A 24,452-nucleotide genomic window follows, 5' to 3' on the forward strand; every position below is an offset into this window, starting at 1 on the left:
GAAAATGGACAGCAAACTTCCCAGGTACTTATTAATGAAGAGATCCCTGCTGCCCCTGCTCTTATGACCACTACAGAGGACTGGGACTTTGGTCAACTTCCGTGCCTTGGGCATGATGAAGCAAGGGAACTTCTTTCTGGTCACTTGCATCCCTCTGCTGGAGTTAGCAAATCAGGGTCACACTGGGGAATGTACAGCCTCCCAAAGGAGCCTTTGGGAGGGGTGCTGGAGACTTAGAGGAGGATGAACAGGACTTTAATGAACTGGGGATTTGGGCATTTGCATTCCAGGGTTACGGTTGGGGCACGTTAGTTACGCCTGCCTACTGAAACAGGTCTGCATTTCTAACAAGCTCCCAGGTGATGACCATATTGCTGATTCTTGGAGACTATCACACTTTGGGTTGCAGAGTGTAGAAAATAATTGAGCACAGGTTTTTCGAGTCAGTGTCTTAAGTTCAAATCCAATTTTGTCTCTTGTTAGCTCTGTGATTGTAGGCGGGGTAAAACTCTTTCCTTCTCTGTAAAATGAGACACTCATAGCACCTATTAGGACATAGGGTTTTTGTGAGGATTAAATAAATTAACGGACATAGCCCGCAGTCTGGATCTGCTCTCAGTAAGAAGAGCACGATAAAAGGTAATTCGGTGTGGGGCGGGGCCAACGCCATGAGGGGCGGGGCTATGCCAAACCCTGCGCACGCGCAGTCGTGCGTGTTAGCCCCTCAGGTAAGAGAGCAGGGCCTCTAGTTGGGCGTCCTGACGTGGGCTCTCCACAGAGCGGAGTGGGGCCGTTTTGTGGGGGCCTCGCTAAAGTTCTGGGATCATACGGAGGGAAGTTGGGTGTCACTATATCCATTCGGCGGGAGGGCGCGGGACAGGCCCGAGTGTTTCCGGGTCGCTCGGCGACCTTGTCGCCGCGGCCGGGCGGTGCGGCCTGCGTTGCCCGCGCGAGTTGGCCGCGGGCCGGGCGGGAGCGTCCGGGGAGCCCGGGCAGGCGGGAGGGCGCGGGGGGCCGCCGGGGTGCACCGGAGACCCGGGGGGTGGGGAGCCGCGACGGCCTGAGGATCGTGGGTAGCCAGCCTGAGGCAGCTCTCGGAAGCCTCGCTGGTGCCTTGGTTCTGGACCGTGGGAACCTGGAAAAAGCGCTTTAGCTAATTAAACCCAGGGATGCTGAGAAACCTTGTTCTCCGTCTAAAGTGCGAGAGACCTTGCTGTTGGTTAAATCATTTTGCCTGCGATGCTGAGCCGTGTCGATTTCCAACTGTAGTGCACAGATGAGGCGTTTTCGGACGCAACATTGCACCTTTGTTTTAAGCTTGTGCACCCTGAATCAGCTTCTCAGCCCAGTGTGATGTGAACCCCATGACACACAGCGCTGCTTTTCTTCGAGCCCATTCGAGGACTGCTTTATTTTATTTTACTCATTTATTTTAATTAGGATTCATGTCCAATGCGGGGCTTGACCTTAGGACCCTGAGATCAAGATTCCGTGGTTCCACCGACTGAGCCACCCAGGTGCTTCGAGCACTGCTTTATTTTAAATTTCACCTAAATTCCGTCCTTCTCCAAAATCTCGTCTAATCTTGTTCTTTCTCTGCCGGCTAGTAAGCCAACTTTGTCGTGGACGGGTATGCGTTTGGTGGTCTTTATCAACTAGGCTTTAGTAGTCGTTATAAACACCTTGCCTGAAGCTGAGCGACTTGTAATGTAAAATGTGTATATATATTTTTTTAAAAGGTAAATGCTGTAGCAGTGTTATTTGTACTTTATTTTTTGAACTCTTAACCTCACCTTCTCCCAACAAAACAAAACCAAATTTTACTTGGATTCCTTTTACTGCGGATATTGCTGCAGGCAGGCTTTATTTTTAATTAAAAACATTTTTTCACCCATTGCACATTAAAAATTACCCTGAGAGGTCCCGGTACTGATCGTGACTTACTTCCTGTCAGGTACAGCATTGTAAACAGCAAAACAGTTCTCCATTCCCACCCACTCAACTGCCTGTTGGTTATACTTAGGTTCTTAACTTCCTCTGCTTCATTTTTTTTTTTTTTTTTAGATAATAATAAAGTTTTAATCTTTTAGTCCCCAGGGTGATCGCATTATCAAAACGAGGGAAGGGAATTTTGGAGGGAAGGGACACCTGGTAAAGAGATTAATAGGATAATCCTACAAAAGTATTTAATTACCCCACTCTGAGGCATTGTGAAAAGGAGTCAAGAGGGAATGGCAGTGAGCAGAGAGCTGGGATTGTAGAGTATTATAGATCTTACCCTCTCTGCAAAGAGGCAGAGAACAGTACGACAAAGAGCATACACTGGACAGTATCAAAATCCTGAGATTAAGAAGGACTGGTTTCTCCTGTTGTTGGGGTTATAGGGAGGCAGAGAAAAACTTGCATTTACATTTCATATATTCAGTAAGAGTCATATATGCTATTTTTTTTAAGCTTATTATATAGCCCTTTCCCTTGTTTAGCTTTTACGTTGGGAGAAAGAGAATGAAGACCCAAACCCTTTTTTTGATTAGCTTTTGTTTTAGTTAAAGGAGGAGAATTAAGATCTAAAGTCTAATTTTCCACTTACTGGGTGATGGTGGTCAGTTTTTCTCCTAATGTGGTCCAGGGCCTCTCGTATAGAAGCCATTTGGAGTTGCTTGCAAATGTGCAGATTACTGGGATGGTAACCCTAGATTTGCTGAATCAGAATCTAGGGGAACGACAGGACTGGGGAACTGCAGGTTGAGGCCCAGGAATGTGCATTTTTAACAAGTCTTTTGGGTGATGTAAGTAGTTTGAAACTACTGTTAGAATAGCAGCTCCTCAGGAACAAGTTGGTTTGTTGCTCAACTTTGTATAAAATGCTTGGGCTGTGGAACATAGTTCAATATATGTTGTATAAATAAATGAAAACCTCCAGCTATGGAACATATAAAACCACTTATAAAATAACCTTACCTTTGTAGGTACTTACAAAGAGCTTTCACATATGGTGACTGTTAGATCATATCTTAATTCCTAGTTTGGCTAAAAAAAAAAATGATTTACCCTATCAATATTCTATATTCTTAGGCAATTAAAAAATCTCAATTCCATAAATTGTTCTTTTTTACAGTGCTTTTTTTCAGTTTCATCTCCGTTTTGTGCTTTATCCAGTGGTGTCTTTAGTTCATTCTGTGGGGTAGAGATTGAAAACTAGGAATGTGGGACATATCAAATACAAATAAGCATACAGTAACTTCAGGGTTTTATCCCTAGATCATTCCGACTGTGAGAATGAATTGGAGTTTTTTTTTGTGGAAGTGGTATTAAGTTTGTGTCTGCTCATTCAGGTTTACATGTATTTGTTATTGTTGAACTTAGGATGGCCCGCACTATGGAACCAGTGGCAAAGAAGATCTTTAAAGGAGTTTTAGTAGTTGAACTCTTGGGCGTTTTTGGAGCTTATTTTTTGTTTAATAAGATGAACACAAGCCAAGGTAATCCTAATTCAGAAGTTAATGTTTTCTAGAGGGGTGTGCAGTTTGCTAATGCATTGAGTTACTAAACAGCATTTTTAGAGAAATTGCTTCCTCAATATATTAGGCATTTTGGGTTGCTGGAGGGGAGGGGGGTCGGGGGGATGGGGTGGCTGTGTGATGGACATTGGGGAGGGTATGTGTTGTGGTGAGCGCTGTGTATTGTGTAAGACTGATGAATCACAGACCTGTACGCCTGAAACAAATAATACATTATATGTTAATAATATATATATATTAGGCATTTTTATGGACACAAGAAGAAACTTGGTGTTAATTATTGTGGACTTAATGACTCTTCTCCCTAAATAATGTTGTTTGTAGACTAGGGAAAATGTTTCACACTTCAGTGGATTTTACTCATCTGGGGCATAGAGCAAGTATCTGGTCTGGCTTAATTTGGGAACACAGGTAAAGAAATTCAGCCTGCTGCTTATACCTCATTGTTTGGTAGACTGAGTAGTGGTGGCAGAGGGAGTTGTCAAGTAACCAGTTTCAAAGGCTATCAGAGTTCCTCCTCTGTTATCAGTAACTGGGCACTTAAAACCTTTCCCATGCCACTGTCACTGAGAGTGCTGTGATACATTCTGGAGGGAAATCTTATATTAGAGCCCTCAACTTTTAAAATGAGGAAGGGCTGTTTTCTCTTTCCCTGGAGCTGGTAATAGTAGTCCTGGGCGTGGTGGCCATCTTTGAGACTTGTCATTTATCCTCTTAAGGTTTTTCACTGGAACACTGTGCCCCAGGATGCTACTGGATGCTCACAAAGTCACTTCTCAAGTGTAAGGGTATAAAAGAAAACATCCAAACAATATATAAAAGCAAATTCAAGTTTCTAATTCTGTAACAAGGTAAAATGGGATCTGTAAAACTGTTGTTTTTACGGATTCCATTTTACCTTGCTACGGAGTTAGAAGTAAGACTCTACCTGGTTTTTGAAGTTGATCTCAAAACTTCATAGTTACATAAGGGAGTTACACATTAACACTGAAAACTTACTTTTCTCAATAAATTACATCATATATACAGGCCAAATTTTAAAAACTCCAAAATAACTATGGGGGGCAACAGGCAAGGCAAGTGCAACTTACACCCTGTGCAGGAGAGTTCCTGATTACCAGAAGGACCTTAACACACATTTCTCATCTGTAGGATCCCTAGCTCATAGACCCTAAAGCTAGCACTAAATTATAGCTCCATGTTTTAATACAATGAATGTCTAGTCATGTCTAATTTTAAGACTTCTTTTTTTCATCAGATTTCAGGCAAACAATGAGCAAGAAATTTCCCTTCATCTTGGAAGGTAGGTTTTTTTCTTAAAAGTATAAAGTAAGTTTAAAATAAGTAATTTATGACCAATTAAGGGTTAAAGGACTTTTTACTTTGTGATGTCAATTTCCAAGAAAAATTACTGTTTATCCCTATTTTAGCTCTTTCTGAGAACACAGGGTGGCGAAAATTCTGTTTTGGAGATGAGTAGTTACCAGTGGTTAAAAACTTTGGAATGAAACATCTGAGGTGGTGGTGACAAACCACAGCTTAAAACTTCGTGACCTCTGGCTTGCTAATTTCTTGGAGCTGTTTCTTTCTCTGTCCAGTAGCGGTAATAATGCCCCCCTTATGAGTTGTAACGATTAAAAAAGATGACATTATTAATCACTTAGTACAATAATCTGGTATAAAGTAATGCTTAATAGTGTTCATTACAATGATTAGTACAGATGCCAGAGGGCTTATACATGAAATATGTATCTATTATCTTTTTCATTTTACCATGTAGAAATAAGGAAAAGAGGTTTGATTTCTCTCAATATAATTTTAACACTTTTACATGATTTTATAAATGACAGCTATATTTATTTATAGTTTATTACAAATCCATTGAACAGTCTGGAATGTATGGAGTCAGACAGCAAGATCAAGAAAAATGGTTGAATAGCAAAAATTAGGAGTAAGTACAATTTAATTTATAATTTATTTAGAAAACTCCTTTTCTTTGCTTTTTAATTTTTTGAGTGGTTTTTGGCCTCTTTTTGAAATTTTTCTTTTTCTTGATGATACTTTTCACATCTCTGTTGTGTAGCCAGTCATCACGTTCAGCCTCCCATCTAAGCTGTTTGAGACCTTTGTGGGGGAGAAGAAAGATGAGCACACCACACTGCAGACTCCTGGCCCCACAGAACAAAACAGGAACTTCTGGTCTGCCATGGCTCACAGTCATTTCCCATCCCCTATGCAAATCCCCTGCTTTTGTTTGTTGCTTTCCTTTAGCATTTATTATTAAAGACTACTGTTTAACAAATAAAAGACTAGGAGAAGAAAGGAACAAATGCTCTGAAGATTTTATTTCCCCTGAACACTTTCACTGGCAAAAGAAGAGAAGCCAGTAACTGTCAGTATCAGAATTAAAATGTCTATAAAGTACTTACAAACTCACATTATATAAAAACAGCCTGCCTCCCTAAAAAAACTAAAGTAACTGTTTAATATAAAAACTACAGTCTTTATTGCTGTAGTCTAAATGCTTTTTAATCCTCTACATGCTCCCAAAACAGATGAAAAAGCCATTCCTTCCAGGTTATAAGGAACTATTTTATTCATCCTTACTAAAATGGTCCTCCAAAAAATATTTACATCTTCAGAAGTTCTAAGTTAAGGCCATTTAAAAACCTCTGAAAAATTCAAGTTACTTGGGGTGCCTGGGTGGCTCAGTCGGTTCTGTCTGACTCTTGATTTAAGTTCAGGTCATGACCTCAAGATTGTGGGATGGAGCCCTGCCCCTGGCTCTGTGCTCAGCAGGGAATCTGTTGGGATTCTCTCTCCCTCTGTGCCACCCCCCCCCCAATAAATAAATCAATCTTAAAAAAAAATTCAAGTTACTTACTTGCATTATCTTTGTTAGCCATGGCATTCATGCCAATGTTATCAAACTTGGATCCCATATTTTCATCCAATAGGTGGCCAAACTTAAACAGAGATACATTTATTAGAAAACTCAAAATAATGTGGAATAAGTAACTTCTTAAAGCAGTTTTTTAGTCTTACCTCCTCAGCAGATATAAATAGGTTGGAGTCACTGAAATTTCCTTTCTTTTTTTTTCTTGGTCCTAAAAAAAGTATAAGCCTAGATTATTAAATTGTAATCATTTCCAATGATTTTGGAAAAATACACTTTTTTTTTTAATCGGAGTATAGTTGACACACAATGTTAGTTTCAGGTGTACAACAGTGATTCAACAATCTTTCAACATGGTTTTGTTACAAAAAGGTTGCATTTGGGTTAAAATACAGAATTATAATTATCTTCTAGCACCATTAAGTAGCTGGCATTTAAAGACAAATAATTTATTTAAGAGTTAGTACCCTAATAAAATTGTCGAGATGACACCAGTGTCTTCCTAACTTTCAGATTTGGCCACTGATCAAGGTTTAACCGTTTTCCACAGTATCAGGCAAGACTGACTACAAAGTCGACCATGGTTGAATTTTGGAATCCTTAAGGCAAACTATATTCTATTTAAGTCAGAGGTTTTATTCTTTGGTCTAACTGTGAAGAAATTGATGGAAAGTATGTTTATTATGTTATAAATGAAATTTTGTTTATATTTATCAAAGTGGTTCTCCTGAACCTGTAATTCTGAACATATAAACATTTCAAAAGAAACTAAAACATCTATTTTTAATATTTATTATATTTTAATTCACACATTTAAAATCACGTTATCTAAAAATATATTAACTAAAAACACTACTTTTATCCATTTTCACTTTTCCTGGAACAGTGTTATTCAAATTCTTTGCATCTACTAGGGCCATTTTTTAAAAACATCTTTAGTAGGGAGTAAAATTCATCATAAAATTCAGGTGTTTTTAAGGGTATAATTCAGTGTTTTAGTAAACTTAGTTGTTCAACTATCATCACATTGCAATTTTAGAACATTTCCATCAACTCCAAAAGACCCCTGGTGCCCATCTGCAGTCATGTGCCCTCGCCCCAAGAGGGCTTTGCCTTTTCTGGCTAGTTCATGTAAGCAGGATCATATGATATGTGGTCTTCTGTATCTGGCTTCTTTCACTTAGCATAACATTTCTGAAGCTCATCCATCTTACAGCATGTATCAGAATCTTATTCCATTTTATTGCTAAATAATATTCCATTATCCATCAGTGAACGTCTGATTTTTGGGCTGTTCCCACTTTTTGGCTATTAATAACTGCTGCTACGAACAATCATGTAAAGCCTTTGCATGGCTACCAGAGCCACTTTTGATAAATAGTTTCTAGAGCCTTTCATTTTAAATTTTGTGTCTATTATTCAGGAACTGCATATGATGCTATTGTGGAATATTTTCTCTTAAGCTAAAATTCCCATTTGTATAGCACCTGGAAAGGTTTTTTTCAGTTTTCGTTCATCTTACAGGTATATAACTGTAACATTAACTAGTAAGCACGGTTACTGCCTTCTTAAAGTTGCGTTAAGGTTTATCGATAAGGCTATCCAACATTTGCAAATGTAGGGTGAACACTCTTCCCACCTCCAAAACTTATCAGTGTTGGAAATTCCGTGGCCTCCTTTTGTTTTAATCAGTTCTGTCAGGTATCCTTTAATCTGCATCCCAAACTACTGTCAGCTGAGACCTGACACCTTTCAGGCTACTGTCTTCTGAAACCGAAACAGCATCTTTTAATATGACAGGCTCAGTAGGACTTAAGAATAAAGCAACATTTCTTTTTGGAGATGATTTTAGGGAAAACTATCTTATATTTGAGAATATGCTACTATTAAAGTGTGACCGTACATCACTCAGTGGAAGACAGAATCTGAAAGATAACATGTTATAATTTATGTATCAGGTAAATCATCTAAGAGGCCTATCGTTGTATTTGAAAGAGCTTGTAAGTTTTGCAGGTATAAACGAGAGACTTTCAAAGCATGAAAAAAAAGCAAGCCTGTGAATTTATCACAGGTTTCAGGAATAAAATACTTACAATGCTTTCTACATTTTTATCAAAAAAGTTAAAAATGTCACCTGATATAGTACCTTTTTCTTTTATTAGCATCTTACAAGTGTTAACATTAAAAGGATAATCTCTTACAATACTTTAAAGATGATCTAGAGATAGTTAAATGAGAGAAAGGAAGTTATGAGGAAAAAATAATGTGGGAAACAACTTTCACATATTAAAAAAAGAAACTGTTGTTATCCATTATAAAAGTAAAAATGAAATTATACTAACCAATTTAGAGAATTTCCCAAAATGATAATTAGTAACTTTTACACAGCCACTGCTTAGGTTTAAAAGACATTTTCTTACCTTGAAATGATCCAGCAAAGTCAAAATCATTTGCACCTTTTCTCTTGCTTCTCTTTGTCCCGATTTTAGAGCTGACTTCATCATCAAGTTCTATTTCCCCTGCCAAACAAAAACAAAAACATGCTATTAAGCAATTTAAAAACAACAGAACTGCTACAGGGCTAAGATAAATGATGAATATTTTGATTAACTTTGAGAAATAATTACTATTCTAACAACAACAAAAAAAGGGTAACTTAACAGCTCAACAGGTATTGTGCAAAGAGCCCAACTGTTGATTAAAACAGAAGCTCAAAAATCAACCTCTTTCAGTTCCAAATAAGTGGGGGGAAAAGGTCCTATTTAAATTTCTAGCCAACCTGATTATTAATTTGAATACAAAGTAATATTTAAGAAATGCTTCAACAGGAAAACTAGCCTACACTGAGGAAAAAAGGAAAATACACTTTTTGCCTCGTATTTTAAAAATGCTTACTTGGAATGCCTTCACTTTCATCATCCAACACGTCCATGAATGTTCCTCCATCTTCATCAATTTCAGTAAATTCTTCATTCATACTTCCTAAAGAAACTTCATCATCATCCAAGTTATCAAGGTCATCATCACTGCCTTCTGAGTCTTCATCTTCTGGGTCTCCCTTAGCACCTTTTTTTTTCTTTTTCATGTTGCTGAAGAAAAACAACAACGTGTAGTAGAGAACATTGTTTTCTAAAGTGTTTTTTGGTGATTAGCCTAATACTAGGCTACTAACAAGGTTACAGACAGCCTAGAACCTCAATTTAATATACTAACATGTGTTATAAAGGTCTAAAATGAAAGTACTATATCCATTTCCCAAGCTTATTTCAATAAATTTCTACTACACATCAGAGTCCTGTATTCTGTTCTGAGGAAAACAATTTGGGAAATGCTGAGAAAATAGTTTTTTAAAAAACAAGACTGTTTTTTTACCCAGCAAAATCAAGGTCATCCTTTCCAGAGGTGAAACAATTATCATCTTCAAATGTGTCTGTCAGAGAATAATATACAAATTGTCAGATATAGCAAGGAATAACAAAGTTGACAAGTCTTCTATCTGAACGAATTAACATAGTCATTCTGCTGTTTATGATAAGTAAACACCAAAATGACATAATCGGACTACTGGTATGTTTTATTAATCTACATAAACCTGTGAATATACTGACCTTAATTAAATCCCCAAACTAAAATGGATTCCAGTTAATTTGTTTCTTTCTACAACTCTTTGATGGAAAGAGGGTAAATATCAAAATGGTATTTAGCAATTGCAATCCTTTTAAGTGCTTATTTTTAGCATCCTTTAATCTGCCTTCTTAAAGTTGCCTTAAGGTTTATCCATAAGGTTATCCAACATTTGCAAATGTAGGGTGAACACTCTTCCCACCTCCAAAACTTATCAGTGTTGGAAATACTACAATGTGCAAAAAAAGCAAAGAAACCCCACTTTTCTAATTTCCCCTTTTTTGTTTCAGCCTAAATATAGATTAAAATTTTTGTAGCTGTGTGGATCACAGAGGAAACAGATGAAACAGCAGACTACTGCTACCAATAGTGCAAGAAAATTAGGAACAATAAAAATGGTTTCTCTTCTGTAAGAGATTGGATGAGTATACTCCTTCAGAATGAATATATGCCACGTAAATACAAATTTATTTTTCCCACGAACTGCCCATGCATAATCCTAAATCTCTGGAGCAAGTGAGGGTGACCTACCATATGCCACCAAAATATTTTTTAATCCTCCATTGTCATGTGCATGGTATTCTTAGCTAAATGATTTTCTAAAACTAAGATCACCCCTACCACTAATATTCCATGGTTCTATAAGTAAATAGAAAGATTATTTTACAAATTAAACAGTCAACAAAAACAAATTACCAATCATCTTTTCAAACTCCTCATCATCCACATCTTCTATACTTTCTTCATCTGCATTCCGTTTTTGTTTCTCTTTAACAATTGCAACTTTTTTATAATACCTGAAAAAAATGCATGTTATATATTTGATTATTTATTTTTTAAGATTTTTTTTTTTAAAGATTTGATTTATTTATTTGACAGAGAGAGACATAGCGAGAGCAGGAACACAAGCAGGGGGAGTGGGAGAGGGAGAAGCAGGCTTCCCGCAGAGCAGGAAGCCCGATGTGGGACTCGATCCCAGGACCCTGGGATCATGACCTGAGCCGAAGGCAGATGCTTAACAACTGAGCCACCCAGGCGCCCTATTTTTTAAGATTTTATTTCTTAAGAGAGACAGCATGCGTGCATGTGCGTGCATGAGGTGGGGGGGGTAGAGGGAGAGAGAGAATCTTCAGCAAACTCCTTGCTGAGTATGGAACCTGACGCAGGGCTCAATCTTACAACCCGAAGATTATGACTTGAGCAGAAACCAAGAGGAAGACACTCAACTGACTGAGCCACCCAGGTGCCCTTACTTGATAATTGTATTAAAGGGCCCACTTTGCTATAATCAAAGCACCTATGACCAGTGACACAAGTGTAAAAATAGTTGGATATAAATGACTAAAATTTGTATTTATTATAAACAAGAGTTTTGAATTAAAATAGCAACTTCTGAACATGAAGTAAAATAAATTTCAAAGATTTAGGATTTAGTTTTTCATAAAAACACCTCAACTCATCTTAATTAAATGACATAGTAAAAGGTTTAGTGTCAACACTAATGATGTGTTAGAAATAAGACAAAATGTGGCTCTAGATAACATCTAATCACAGTATTTTATCAGTTAGATCCATTCTAATACTAGGGTAGAGTGAAACTTAGCATTCTGCAGATGGGATCATACCCTCAAAATTCTTCACACAAAATATTTAAAAAAAAAAAACCCAAATCAAACAGAATTAACCAATCAGATAACAATAAGAATACTATTAAGTTTAGGACTTCTCTATGTAACAGCACAGTGAATTTTGCTAATTCTGCCTAGAGTCGTATTTTGGACAAATTACTCATGAGTTGCTTATCATTATGTTAGACTGATAACAGATTTAAAGTCTGTACAATTACTATATTACAAAAAGTAAGAAATTAAATATTAGGTTTTACAAAGTCAAGAGTCATAAAATTTAAGCTACATTATTAAAAATACCCACAAATTTACTTGTTTTAAGTTTCACTTAGATATGTTAAGATTAGCAAATGGAATGATTTATAAATTCCTTTTGCAAAAAAATGAGAGGACACATTTTTTTTAAAGCTTTATTTATTTGAGAGAGAGCAAGTGAGCACAAGCGGGGTGGTGGGGGGGAGAGGGGGCAATGGGCAAAGGGAGGAGGAGAAGCAGACTCTCCAGTGAGCAGGGAGCCCAATGTGGGGCTCAATCCCAGGACCCTGAGATTATGACCTGAGCTGAAGGCAGCCCCTTAACCAACTGAGCCACCCAGGCACCCCAACTGACATATCTTTAGATCTTTTCAAGACAGACCTATGTTAATGAAGCATTTTATGGAATCTAAAAAATTTATAATCTTTTTTTCTAAAAATTTAAATTTTAATAGTTCTCCAAAAGAAACTGCATTAAGTGTATTACCTGTAGAAAAATAGTTCATCCACTGGTATTTGGCTTTCTTCTTTTGCAAGGAACTCCTTACTGTTCACTAAGAAAATAGATTAAGAAAATATTTTTATTAAAGTAATCCTTTTTATGTTATTCAAGCTCGTAAGACTACATACAGCATACCTATAATTCTAAAGTCTTAAAATGTAAGGAATGTGGACAGAAGGGATCTTCTAGTGCAAAGGACAATCTCTGGGAAAGTCTGAGTGCAGAAGACCAAACATTTGAAACTGTTCATTGGCTACAATGACATACGTAGCCATCAGTGCATGCATCACAGTGAAAGAACATGGTTTTCATTGTCCTCCAACTGTATCCAGGACCCCAATTTTAAGAGAAAGAGTTCTCTTAATAATCACTTTAAACTTTTCATCATCTTGGGAAAAAAGCAGTAACTCCTGCCATTCTGGAACAGGAAGTAAAGTTAAACAGAATTATCCACAATTTTACTTAATATTGATGAAAATTAAGGAACAAGACCAACGAACTACAAGAATATTAGTTTTCTCTCTTCACGATAAAAATTTCTAACTCATCTTGATTAAAACTGGATTTGGCTTCTAAGTTCTAACTCTATTACTTTGGGGGAGTCCATTTACATCTCTGGACCTCTGTGAAATAAATCAGTTGGAAATTAAATGATTAATAAAGTACAAATTAACCCTAGTCTCTGAATGAAAAGGAGCTGTGATTTATTATATAAAGAAATGTTTGCTCTGAATATAGAAACAAGAGTCAGATATACAAGATGGGTACGCAGTACCCATAAAAAGTTATCAACTAATTTAAAATGATGCTCTGTGACAAAAACTAGTTGTGGGTTTTCTGCTGAACCCATATTAGAGAGCTTAAGATGGTCTTTAACTATAGGGGTGTCTGGGTGGCTCAGTTGGTTGAGCATCTGACTCTTGGGTTTCGGCTCAGGTTGTGATCTCAGGATCGTGGGATCAAGCCCTTCATCAGGCTCCCTGCTCAGCAGGGAATCTGCTTGAGATTCTCTCCCTCTGCCCTTCCCCCTGCCCCTCCCCCTGCTCACACACTCCCTCTCAAAAAAAAAAAAAGAAAGATGGTCTTTAACTGTAAAAGATAGTAATATATATGGGGGGGGTCACTAACAGAGCTATAGATGATACAAAAATGGCAAAATGTTGCTAATTGTTGAAGCTGGGTTATACTTACAGGGGAGTTGTTATACTATCTGTATATTTATTTTGGATATGTTTGAAATTTTCTGTAATAAAGTTAAAAAAATAAAAGACCCAGTAAGACATAGTAAACTTAAGAATGCATACACATTTTTGGGAACAAAAGATGGATAATGTCTCTGGTGCTTAGATTTATTCTGGTAAAATGGAGCAAAGAATAATACAATTTATGTTATTGACTTGTACTATTCTTGTCAGTTTCAACCGTCTAGGCTTTATACTTACCAGGAAGACTACGAATATCCTTCATAAAATGTTTTCTTTTTGGCTGCATCACAACGCTATCTGTGTTTTCTGAAATGTAAAAATCAAGAGAGTGTAATATAAAACCTAGTTGTATGCTTATTTATTAAATGTCAACAGTGAAAACCAAATACTTAAATAGAAGCATACCTTTGCCTTTATGTGGCTTTGGATTTCTGTATACAAATCGATCTAAGAATCTCATTAATGTGAAATCTTGGAGTGGGTCCCCTGAATACTGAATAGAGTTTCCCTGAAAGGTGGAGGGGGTGGGAGGATTAAGAACTTAACGCAAATTATATATATGCATCCAGATAAGAAAAAAAACAAACAAAACACCTACAATGCATCAAAGGCACATATATGCCATAAATGACCCTTCAAATATCCATCTCATCCCTCTTTACTTGAAGATTTAAACAGAGTCATACACATAAATACATATTTTATGATACACTTTTGATTTTATGAAGAGGTAAACAACAGTAATACTGTAGGTCATCTATTAACCAGGAACCAAACACTGATGTGGCCAACACAGCAAATGGGAAAGGGGAGGGCAGTCTTTCTTCAGGAGAAAAACCAGAATGTAATAAATAACTGTTGCAATTTTCTAATATCCTGTATTTCTATTCACCACACAGTGGGAAGAATTACTTGCCGTACTGTATTAAACAAGTCATTGGTCCTTTCCAACAGCAGAACATGTTTATGATTCTATGTTGTGGACAGAAAACACTGTTATGACCAATTATTGATTATCTAAAACTAGATTACTTTTTCTTATTTCTTGACTTTAGAATATTAGACTTACCTCAAGGATAGTCTTTGCAAAAAGGGCCACAGAGGGATGAAAATGCTCAGATAGCTTAAAAAAAAAAAAGGTGAGGAAAGTCATCTCTTACTACAGTTGTAGATCCAAAGAATTGAAACTTAAGCCAATACATTAGAGAAGAGTGATTCTCAAAATTTTGGTCTCAGGAGTGTTTTATACATTTAAAAGTCAAGGACTTCAAGAGCTTCCTTAGTTTAAGTGGGATATATCTATTGATATTTACCTTATTAGAAACTACAACAGAAATTTTAAGTTTCTATTTAAGTAATCTCTACACCTACCATGGGGCTTAAACTCATGACCGCATGGGCAAGATTCGCATGCTCTTCCGACTGAGCCAGCCAGGCGCCCACAATAGGAAATTCTGAAACATTTATAGTCAATTTAAAATAACAATGAGCCTATTATATATTAATATAAATGTTTTATGAAAAGTAACTTTTTCAGAACAAATAAGCATTAGTGAAGAGTAGGATTATTTCAGTTTTGTAAATCTATTTAATGTCTGGCTTAATAGAAGACAGTGGATTCTCATACGTGCTTCTGTATTCCATGTCATTTTTTAGTTGGAAGTATATGAAGACAATCTTGCCTCACACAGATATATAGTTGGAAATAGGAGGGTTAACTGATAACCTTTCACATAATTGTGGATTATCTTTGATACTACACCCAAACTGAAGATTAGTTGCAATATGGAATTTGAAACCGTATCAATCAGCTTTTGGTACTTGCTACTTAAAATTAATCAGTCTACTTTGAATAGATCTTTTAACCATGACTTTGTAACACTGTGCATTTAGTCATTTGGAAAATACTGATTCAGTAAGTTATGTAGTTCTTCCATATGTTGGTTACATTATCACAAAAATCACATTGTTAGTATCACCACTGATTTTATCAGAGAAGTTTTTACATATTGAGAAAGTGTCCAGTTCAAGGTAGTGTTTACAAGATTTCTAAGCTTTTAATTTGGTTAAAAGCTTGAATTTTATCACTGACAGCAAATATTGTCAGCAGTTTTGCTTGAAATAACAGATTCACTTCATTCACTCAAGAAAATGTCTCCCAAATACCAAATCTGAATAACCAGTCTATCAACCAGTCTTTTATGAAAAAGGCAGCCGAGTTTACAACAAACTACACAAGTACTTTTCCCAAGACACGAGACAACCTCATACTTAGGTATGCAGCAGAAGTATGTTATGAATTCCTTCTGTATATGTACACAGACTATGAAAAAGACATGTACTTTAGGGTCAAGATAATCACTAATTTTTCCTGTTTCATCATTCTTATGTGATACTGGCTTTTTTCCCTGAAGGTCCATGGCGGTGAAGAATATAATGGCTCCTACCCTTATCTGCGCTGAGGCACTAGCAGTTTTAGCCAGCATTTCTTTAGTATCATCAGTGCCACTGTTAACAGAGTGACAAAGGCAAGTAACGTGCCTTGGTAGCACTACGAAAGTAGCTGTGACCTTGCAGACTCACTGAAAAGGTGTCAAGGGGCCCACAGGAGTCTGTGAGGTAAGACACTTACTTGCTTTTCCAAAGATACCATAGAAAGTTTACTGGAAATATGGGTTCCTCTAATGCATTTAAAAAGTTATTTTATTTGCAAATAGTTCTATCATCACAAAACTTCTCAGGGAGATCTAATGCATAAAGCAAAATTTACCCATTTTACAGAGCCATTATATGCAGTAATTTACCTACAAAAAGCAAAATTTATTTATAGCCATGTACAACATCCTGATTTTGCATCCACATTATTTAAGATTTGCTACATGTGAATGTAGAAATGTATAAATGTGTAAATTTAATGTTTATCAGAGGCTACAGAAATACAGGTTATAAAGCATTACAGCTGGCTGGGTGACATGCTTCAAATTGCTCCCTTATGCCAATTAACTAATGTCTAAACTAAACTATATTGATCATTTACGAGCCAAATGGAAACTTCAAGCTGTTAAATCCATGAGGGCAAATATAAAGCACTAATAAAATTACTTTACCTTTTTGAGTTCCCAAAGACTTGTATTTTCAGCTCCACAGAACAAAGGGTTTCTACTGAATGGATCGTATGTGTTTAACTGTTTGCCACCTAAGAACAACAACAAAAAAACTAATTCTCAAATGCTTTATTCCTAGCCCAAGAGTTCACTAAAACCACCACCATTAATGTTGTCACCAATAACTATAATATGTATGCATATGTAATAGAATTATAATTTTCAACATTCTTAGTTAGCCAGGTATCCTACCCAGATTAAACATCCCAAGCCCCAACAAGAATTAGATATGGTCCCCAGGATAGCATTTGCTACTGAATAAACCGGGCAGCAAAAGGTGCCCAAATCTGGGTCAACTGGGTTAGAAGGGTTAAAATGGCAACTAGCCTGAAGATTAAATAGGTCTAAATTCTTTTGGAACTTTAAGTGCACTGAATATTTGTTATTAAATTAGGTCCAGGAATAATTCTCACTTGGAACAAGTTTTATGTTATCTTCAAAGAACTTTCAGAACACATTACAACAAACTGTCTACTTCACAATGCACATGTTCATCATCCTTCTAAAGGATTATTCTCAGTTTAGCCTTCAGGGAAATTGATGGATTCTTTTAAACACTTTCCTGGTTGCTTCCACACTTCTCTTTTATACTTCACAGGCAAACTGAAGTTTGGGGAAATGAAATAAGTTGACCAAGAGTTCCACGACAAGTTTCAAGAAATGCATCTGGCACATTTCTTGATCCCCAAGGTTTAGTGTGCTTTTCTTTACAGCTCAAATGAAGAGGTTGCATTTCCAAAAGGTATCTGCTTTAATTTCTAAGATCAAAATTACTTTAAAATGTGTTACTATCTGTAGTATTATTAATAAGTAGACAAGTGATTCACTATATTAAAAATTTACTTCTAAAAAAAAAAAATTTACTTCTAAGTTCCTGAATATATCTGGTTATAAAAGCTCTACTTAACAAAAAAAGAATACAGAGGATTTCTAAAATGGTATAGTGTTAATTTCTATTAAGATCAAAGCAGGGGGCCCCTGGCTGGCTCAGTCGGTAGAGCATGCAACTTTTGATCTTGGGGTTGTGAGTACAAGCCCCACATTGGGTGCATATTACTTAAAAAAAAAAATTTAAATCTTTAAAAAAAAAAAGATCAAAGGAGAATCCAATTCCTGTTTAAAAGTTCAAGAGAACAATTTAAAGATTTAAGAAACTCACCTTTCAAGTTATCAAAGTGCACCCAAGAAGCAGACTCTGATTTTTTTGTTTTCTTAGGACTGTCAGACACAGTTTCTTCTGTCTCAGCTTTTTTTACTGTATCTGTTTCTTTATCTGCATCAGTGAATTTTTCTATGTCTTCATCATCTCCTATGTCGATAAAATTTTCTTCATCAGACTCCTAAAACAATGGTTTAATAAATCTGCATTAATCAACTGGAAGTCTGTATTCAGTTATGTGAGGGAGTTTTGAAGATGACCCTCTTATTGCTATAATGGTAAAACATGAAAATTCCATCAATCAAATTTATGAGACACCATATTCTTTTTTCTAAATGTAAGAGAATTAAGTTGAGCCACAATTCCCTGAGACTTTGGGACTTTTTTACATGAAAACATTCAGCCCTCAAATTTCTGATGTGTTATAAATAACCCTATTAAGTAGGTGCTACTATGTCCATTTCACAACTGAGGAAACAGGTTTAAGAGATCCACTAGCTCTGTAACTGTAACTACCTCATACAATTACGGTTTAGTATAGTACAGTTTACAATGAGTAAAGGGATCAAGCAACATGCCCACCCAGGAAAACTGTACAGCTGGGACTAAAATTCAGGTCTGTCCAACTCCAGGACTCACACATGTTCATGCTCCAGAGAACTAAGTAAGTTACTGTCATTGAAGCTAAGAAGAAAAATACCAATATATTTCAGAACCCACTCGATTTAAAAAGCAGTTGTAAGATATACCGGATGATCGTCTAGTTGACTTCTTAAACCTGGTTTTGCTTTAAGGATCTCAGACACAAGGTATAAAGCTCCACATATGAATGGTGGCATCTGTTCACAAGTAACTTGGAGTAACCTCTTCACAAAAGCCTTCACCCTGCGCAACACGATGTCAGCTTTCAAAGATTTGTAGATAAGATTAAGAAACATAGCTTGCTTAGAACACATCATCAATCCTGGATCCAACATCTTCCTATAAAACAAAAACAAGATCAAATGTTTATTCATAAAATATCTCTACAACCAGTAGTAGAGGCAACTGCTAACCTCATCTTAGGGATAACCTTCCTGTTTATTTTAGATCAAGAGACCTAAGACGTAAAATGGAAGTCAATGACCAAAACAGAAAGAATGATGTTGGGGGAGGGTGGGAATATCAACAGGAGAAAGACATTTTTTGTGTGTTTTCTCTTTTCTAAGGGGTTTTTCATTCTCTAGGATAACAGCATAATTTTTATACAGATACAGAACCTCACACGAAAGGCTAATCCAAAACCAGATAATGAAAGCTGACCTATGAAAGCCGTGGACTAGACCAGTGTTCTTATCCTTGTATCACTACCCCCTAGCTGGGGGACCAGAGGCCTCCACATGATTCTAACGAACACACGTAGAGTAGAAAATTGAACATGATAATTTTAAAATTTTCTCTTTATCCTAGCTGCTAAATCCTAGAGATGCTCCAACTGCTCTTGCCCTCCAGACATTAGAATATCCAGAATTAACACAATCCTCTGTATATGCTCATGTGCAATATTACTTCTTATTCTAAGCATTTCTATTAACTTTTTTCCATTAATATTAGAAATGGAAATATCTGACCCTGTGAAGCATTTTCATATTGCTCTGCATACCCACTTTCCCCCATTTGTTACTTCCATAATTCTGGTGATATTGAGATATCTTATATTATTCAGTATTTTTTTTTTTTTTTAAAGATTTTATTTATGGGTTAACATACACATGAACTCAGTAAAGTCCCAGTTTTCTCATTTTTTAGCTATGTAACCTTGGGAAGTTTTATAATTGTAACAATAACCCTACAGGATAGGTGCACTCCTCTTCATTTTATAGACAAACTGGGCCACAGTAAAATGGGATTAATCGTGTTTACCAATAGGGCTTTAAAGAGGATTCAGTAATTTGTCCAAAGTTACACAGCAAACTAATGGCTGGGACTCAAATCCAGGCACTGTGGCTTAAGTTCAAGATATTACTCAGTACATTATATTTCTCACAAGATATATGTTATGTAAAATTATTAAAGTGAATTAAAGGAATATATAGCTTGTTGGTATACTTAAACAGTTCCAAAGTGTTTACACACTGTTCAAAATATCATCCCTCAATAAGTATGTCGGGACAACAGCAAAATTCAATGAACAAAATCTTAATCCCAATTAAAAAAATTCCAAAAATGCAACCCTAACCGTCCCTAACAGACTTTCTTGTTTACCATCTGTTTTCCTCAATATGAGTGTAAGCAACTCTAGGGGTGGGAATTTTGTTCAGTGCTATATCCAAAGCACCTGGAAATGTCCAGCATATAGATGGCATTCAAAAAATTGCTGTTGAATGAATTACTAAATGGCTGTGTGAAGGACAGGGGGAGGAAATATAGGACTGAGGATGTGAGTGAGGGGGAAGGGACTGAAGGAAACTTCAATTATATCTGCAGTTCTAATTTTTTAATATTCGAAAGATTTAAAACAGATATAGCAGAATGTTAAGGTTGAAATATTAGGTGGTAGGATATGGATGTTTTGGGGGAGGGTATTTTTCTGTATTTTAGCAAGTTCTCAATACAAAAAATAAAATAATGTATGCAAAATATTTAACATCGTTTTCCAAGAGGAAAACAAAGATTAGTGACTTACTCAAAGTTGGTGATTAGCAAGTTGCTGAGGGGGGCCTAAAATCCAGTTTTCTAAGTTTCTTGCCCCATAGAGGGGCACAGTAAGTGCTGTGTATTAAATCACATTATTAAATCATGTTATTCCTCATTCACCTATTGAAATGGAATGTACTTACCTATATAATGCTGCATAGTATCGATCTGATATCGTCTGCTGAGAATTCATTACTTGGAAAAGCAACATTAAAGCCTGTACGCTGGTGTTAAAATTCACAGCATGCAACACTTTAAAGAGCGTGTCGACCTGCTCCCTCACTTTGTCATCACCAGTCTGGGCATAAGGGTATGCCCTATTTACTCCTGTTAAAAGGGCACTAAGCATTTTTGATTCAATATCTTTTTTCTTGATACAAGTCCGGAAAAAACAAAAATAAAGAGTAATTAACTTATTAGCTAATTCACTTTCTTCATGGGAAAGGACCATTTGATTTAAAAAGCAAACTGCATAATATTGCGCTTTGGAGCTGATATTTGAGCGAAAGAGCAGCCTTTCTACTTCGCCACATACAACTCCTTTCATATTGGGATGTTTACAAAGCAATGTCTCTAACAGATGGGAGGCTTTGGTGGCTATTCTGTTCTGAGGATCTCCCAGTTTATTTACCACCTGCACAAGAAGAGCCTTTTCTTCCTCAGGTTTGTTACAAAGAAGCTCATGAGCTACAACAAGAGCTCGAGTTTTAGTGGCTACTAATGAATCATGACTTAAAGTTTCTAAGACCTGCACAAATTCAGCCACAAGGTGTTTCAGCTGGTGTTCAAAATACCATAATATCAGCCTTCTATCTCTCGAGTCCTTGTTGCCACTGGACAACTGTTCTAGTTTGTTGAAGGGATGCTGGCTGAAAATCCGTAGCTTCCGACTGTCTGGCAAAAGGTCTGTAATGAGTAATTCTTTGAAAGTATCCAAAGCCATGAGGCACTGTTGTTTGCTACCCTTCTTTTTAACAAGGTTCACAAGAGTTTCTACAAACTGCAGTGTGTGAACAGCATCATCCTGAATAAGAAGAATCATGGCTGCCATCCTGTCACCTAGCGTCCCTGATGACACAATTGTCTTCATCCAGGTAGAAGAAGCTCCCTTTTGGTTATTTGTCTTATTTTTGAATAAGTTGATTTCATGCTCATACAATTTCTGAGCCAAGGTTTTGTACTTAGACACAACATCCTGAGGCTGGGGTTCCAAAGAATATTCATTGCTGTACTCCAGATCATACCATTTGCCTCCAGGCTTGAGTAACAATGTCTGTCTCTCAAAAAATTCAAAGATGTCCTGTTGTTTATCTTTCTTAACTTTTGGTGTGACACTGTTGTTCTCATCAGAATGTTGTTCTGGCTTCTTCTTATTTTTCACCTTACCGAGTGATGTCCTTTCACTTTCTGCTGCATTTTGCTTTTTATTATCTACTTTAGATACTCTTGCTTCTTTTTTGCTGGCATTTTCTTTTTCAGCTGGTTCATCTTCTTCAACTAAGAAAGCTTTTGCATACTTGGCCAAACTAAGATTTTGAATAAATGCTTCCAATTCACCTTGTTGAAGGTCATCGATTGCTCCTTTTTTGCCTCCATCCACCAGTTCCTCATTTTCATCCAAAGTAGCCAGCATAAGGTAATCTTGCTGCATTAAAACATAAGAAAGTTAAAAATAAATTACAAATCCAAAGTTTAGAAAAACTTCCAAAGTTAATTTGAAATTTATTATGTTTAAAAATCAATTAAATTCAATTATCATGGTATTGTCTGGGCTCCCACCCTACAACCAAGTAAATACTTGATGAATCAAAGATTTACATGTGAAAAAAAAAGTTGTAATAGAAGAATGCACACCATAATTAAAATAATTTCAGAGTAGAGAAAACCTTTCCAAATGACATTAAATGCAGGCCCTTAAAGGCAAAGATGGGTAAAACTGTCATTCTCTCAGACAAAAAACATACAAAAGTCAAAAGACAAATAAATTGGAAAAAAAATACTGGCAACTGATATCAGAGTAATTGGGCTTAATATTTAATGTAAAAGTTCCTACACATCAGTTAAGGAAGTGATAACTGAAAGATCTGCAAAGGATATAAACAAATGGTTCATAAGGGGAAAGTGGCTTTTAAAAATGTGAAAAGATGCTCAACTTCACTGACATTAAGAAAAATCCAAATTAAAACCACCATGATGCATCCATTTTCTAATCTGTCAGATGAGAAAGATAAAATTGTGACAGGTGGTGTTGGGGAGATGGTAGGAGGAAAAGGCACTTTCCTACATGACTGATGGAAATGTAAACTAGCACAACCTCTATGGAGGGCAACTTGCTACCTTCAAATCAAAATACAAGACACACATCCTTTGATCCAGCAGTTCCATTTCTATCAATTTAGATTACATATATGTTCACAAATGTGGGAAAAGATCTATTTTAAAGGTTATTTACTGAAGCATTATTTAAAATAGCAAAGATTGACAACCTAAACATCCACAATAAATGGCTGGTTAGATTAAAACAATGATTTATGCAGGCATAAAACCAATAACCCAACTTTATATAATGATATGGAAGAATCTATACGACAGCAAGAAAAAATATATACACATTATACAGCATATTACCTTTTGTGTAAAAAATAACGTGTGTGTTTGAAGATATAAAAGACACATAAAAATACTTGCTTTGGCTAGTAATCGCATGGTTAGAGATAAAAGTGGGAAAGAAGACTTTTCACCAAGTACTCCTCCTTTTTAAAATAACTTTTTGTAGCACGTGAAATACTACCTATTCAAAAATTAAATACAACACAAGTACAGAGCAAACTGTGAATCTGCCCCGTAAATTGAATTTCTCTTGCCCCTACCTGTCTCCCCACCGATAGTCACAAAACATGTGCTAAAAAAGTAAGCTAAATTCCATCACGTATTTGCTCCAAATCTTCTAAGGTTTTGCATCAAACTCAGAGAAAGGCCTATATTCTTACCTCTCTGAGCTCATTTCTTATTACTCTCCCCTTACCTCACTCTGCCTCAGCTACACTGACGTTTTTGTTGCTCACAGAACAGCGTGGCTCCTTTCTTTCCTAGTTTTCTTCTCAAACATCTCAATGATGAGTTCCCCGATCACCTCATTTAAAACTGCTACGCCCTTCCCACTGATTATCTTTTCTTCTTCTTCTCCGTGGCACTACTCAGCATCTGATATACAATATTCAAAAGTTTGGTTACTGATTCTTTCCCTTAATTAGGATGTGAATTCCGAGAGCAGAGGGCTTCTAGAGCGTAAACATGTGCGTATACTCCGTGAGAACAGAAGTTAACATTCCAACAGCACTGAAGTTCAGAACACTGATGCCACGACGTCAGGACCCAAAAAGGTCAGTCTTCACCGACCTGACGGAGTGCCAGTTATAGATCAGTGAAATGAGAGGGTCACCTACATCCTAAGAAAGGCCACACCGCAAAAACGTTCAATGCCAAAGGACTCTTCTCTTGTAAAAAGCTGTGGAAAAGAAGCGCGGGAAGCGCACAGCGCACATTTCGAAGCTGGGATCTGGATGCAGAACGCCCTCCCACGCTGCCGCCCGGGGGTGGCCGGGCCACTCGGGAGACCACTCCTCGCGCCTCTGTTCCCTTGTCCGCGAGTCCGAGGCCATTACCTTGGTGCCTCCGAGCCGTAATACTTCCTCCAGAGAGAACCCATTCTCGGCTTCATCGTTATCCTCCTCGTTGTCCTCGTCCGGATCTTCTACCGCCTCCTCTCCGCGCCAGGGCCGCTTGGGATGGAACTCCAAAGGCTTCTTGGCGGCCGCCATGA

The 24,452-nt window shown here is 36.9% G+C and overlaps 2 protein-coding genes across 5 annotated transcripts; one reads left to right on the forward strand and one right to left on the reverse strand.

Annotated features, from left to right (window-relative positions):
* Positions 1 to 652: 652 nt before the first annotated feature.
* On the forward strand, positions 653 to 5,851 carry CEBPZOS (CEBPZ opposite strand). The gene is made up of 5 exons (XM_036070417.2): positions 653 to 728; positions 3,367 to 3,482; positions 4,780 to 4,824; positions 5,388 to 5,472; positions 5,605 to 5,851. The coding sequence occupies exons 2-4, from the start codon at positions 3,368 to 3,370 to the stop codon at positions 5,468 to 5,470; spliced, it is 243 nt and encodes an 80-aa protein (XP_035926310.1). The 5' UTR covers positions 653 to 728; position 3,367; the 3' UTR covers positions 5,471 to 5,472; positions 5,605 to 5,851.
* CEBPZ (CCAAT enhancer binding protein zeta) lies at positions 5,478 to 24,450 on the reverse strand. 4 transcript variants are annotated; one of them, XM_036070401.2, is made up of 16 exons: positions 24,295 to 24,450; positions 20,773 to 22,274; positions 18,703 to 18,934; positions 17,954 to 18,134; positions 16,738 to 16,826; positions 14,700 to 14,753; positions 14,036 to 14,138; positions 13,868 to 13,936; positions 12,411 to 12,477; positions 10,738 to 10,838; positions 9,790 to 9,847; positions 9,313 to 9,506; positions 8,838 to 8,936; positions 6,567 to 6,628; positions 6,406 to 6,487; positions 5,478 to 5,645 (listed from the first exon to the last, which is right to left on the reverse strand). In XM_036070401.2, exons 1-16 carry the CDS (start codon positions 24,448 to 24,450, stop codon positions 5,500 to 5,502), a joined length of 3,195 nt encoding a protein of 1,064 aa, XP_035926294.1. In that variant the 3' UTR covers positions 5,478 to 5,499. The 4 variants fall into 4 exon arrangements, 3 of the variants coding, with proteins under 3 accessions (XP_035926294.1, XP_035926295.1, XP_077912312.1); XR_013441647.1 differs by lacking the exon at positions 5,478 to 5,645 and adding an exon at positions 8,057 to 8,184 and having other exon boundaries at positions 6,469 to 6,487; XM_036070402.2 differs by lacking the exon at positions 14,700 to 14,753.
* Positions 24,451 to 24,452: the final 2 nt, after the last annotated feature.

The sequence above is a fragment of the Halichoerus grypus genome, chromosome 10 (genome assembly GCF_964656455.1).
Source record: "Halichoerus grypus chromosome 10, mHalGry1.hap1.1, whole genome shotgun sequence".
NCBI lineage: Eukaryota > Metazoa > Chordata > Mammalia > Carnivora > Phocidae > Halichoerus > Halichoerus grypus.

Bases quoted from the DNA above. Each gene is read 5' to 3' on its own strand.
- CEBPZ (XM_036070401.2), bottom strand. From the start codon at position 24,450: ATGGCGGCCGCCAAGAAGCCTTTGGAGTTCCATCCCAAGCGGCCCTGG. The intron at 14,754-16,737 runs GTAAAGTAATTT...TTTTTTTTTAAG, and splicing joins GTCTTTGGGAACTCAAAAAG to CTATCTGAGCATTTTCATCC. The intron at 13,937-14,035 runs GTATGCTTCTAT...TTTACATTTCAG, and splicing joins AAAGCCACATAAAGGCAAAG to AAAACACAGATAGCGTTGTG.
- CEBPZOS (XM_036070417.2), top strand. From the start codon at position 3,368: ATGGCCCGCACTATGGAACCAGTGGCAAAGAAGATCTTTAAAGGAGTT. The intron at 3,483-4,779 runs GTAATCCTAATT...TTTTTTCATCAG, and splicing joins TAAGATGAACACAAGCCAAG to ATTTCAGGCAAACAATGAGC. The intron at 4,825-5,387 runs GTAGGTTTTTTT...ATTTATTTATAG, and splicing joins ATTTCCCTTCATCTTGGAAG to TTTATTACAAATCCATTGAA.